At 41.3% G+C, this 1,483-nt stretch overlaps 1 protein-coding gene across 1 annotated transcript; it reads right to left on the minus strand.

Moving 5' to 3' along the window:
- Positions 1-647: 647 nt before the first annotated feature.
- Positions 648-1,013, minus strand: LOC129985044 (uncharacterized). The gene has a single exon (XM_056094970.1). It carries the CDS (start codon positions 1,011-1,013, stop codon positions 648-650), a length of 366 nt encoding a protein of 121 aa, XP_055950945.1.
- Positions 1,014-1,483: the final 470 nt, after the last annotated feature.

A 1,483-nucleotide genomic window follows, 5' to 3' on the forward strand; every position in this document is an offset into this window, starting at 1 on the left:
ACCTTTCGCAGAGCGGACAGCTGCGAGACGTGCAGGAAGAGAGTTAATTAGGTTCCTGAATGTGTTCACTGGGTTGTTGAGCCATGCCAGCTCCAATGCCATGGACATCTGCGCTATGTTACTCGAGTGAGGATCCATGGTGCGAGCAACCCGATCGAGGTAACCCCACAGATTCTCGATTGGGCTCAAGTCCAGGGAATTTCCTGGCCAAGGAAGTACGGTAAACTCTTCCTAGTGCTCTTCGAACCACGCATGAATACTGCGAGCTTTATAACACGTCGCATTATCCTGCTGGTAGATTCCATCATTCTGAGGAAAAACAATTCGCATGTAGGGGTGAACATGGTCCACAAGGATAGATGCATACTTTTGTTGATCCATCATGCCTTCCACAATAATGAGGACACCCAAAGAATACCATGGAAACATTCCCCAGACAATACTGATCCCTCCTCCAGCTTGGATTCTTCCGGCAATTGTTGCAGGGTGTTTGCTTTCAGACGTTTCAAGCTGTGTATGCCAACGTCCATCTGTCCGATGGAGCATAAAACTTGATTCATTGGAAAAAGTCACTTGTCGTCACTCAGTGAAAGTCCAATTGTGGTACTGGCGTGCAAATTCCAGCCTTCGTTGCCGATGAACAGCAGTCAGCATAGGTGGGGTTTGCTGCAGAGGCCCATACGCAGCGACGTTCGCTGAACCGTCGTTGTGGAGACATTGTTGGTAGCCCCTTGGTTCATTTGAGTGGTCAGTTGCTCAACGGTTGCACGTCTATTTGTCCGTACGCATCTCCGCAACCGTCGCTCACCTCTACTATCCATGGCCTGTGGTGTACCACATTTGTCACTTCGCTGATTTTGGATAGTGCCATTTTGCCATTCACGATGTACTTTTACTTTGGAGACCTTCGAACATTTTTCAAAATTAGCCATTTCGGAAATGCTACCACTCTTGGCCCAAAAGCCAATGATCATGCCCTTTTTTGCGGCTGATAAATCGCTCCATTTCTGCATGACTGCAAGAACTGAAATGTTTTCCCAATGCTTACAACACACTTTATTTATCCCCCAAATTTGCAGACAATACGTGCCTTTTTCGATTGGTTATTTACCGTTGACGTCAAAAGTTGGCAATGATCACATTAAAATGACTGTACTGTGTATTATTTTTTGTACAAAATTTGTGTAATGCTTTTTCAAACAAATCAAATTCAAAATACCCATTTTTGAAACTTACTAAAGAATCGTAAAAAAATTTAAAAATTTTGACTGTGCTAACGATATTCCTATCAATTAAATACATGTAGCTTCATTAAAATTCATTTGAAAAAGCCTTCGCAGATTGATTCGGATGCAATTATTATTAAGAAAAATTATAAAGCTGATGTGTAACTATTTTAGTTCAGAAATCGATATTATTTTAGCATATTTTATTATATTTATTAAATGATGTTTATCATTTTTGCATTCCAAACAATTTTCAA

The sequence above is a fragment of the Argiope bruennichi genome, chromosome 9, assembly GCF_947563725.1.
Source record: "Argiope bruennichi chromosome 9, qqArgBrue1.1, whole genome shotgun sequence".
Lineage (NCBI taxonomy): Eukaryota > Metazoa > Arthropoda > Arachnida > Araneae > Araneidae > Argiope > Argiope bruennichi.

Coding starts and splice junctions, on each gene's coding strand:
- LOC129985044 (XM_056094970.1), bottom strand. CDS start 1,013: ATGCAGAAATGGAGCGATTTATCAGCCGCAAAAAAGGGCATGATCATT.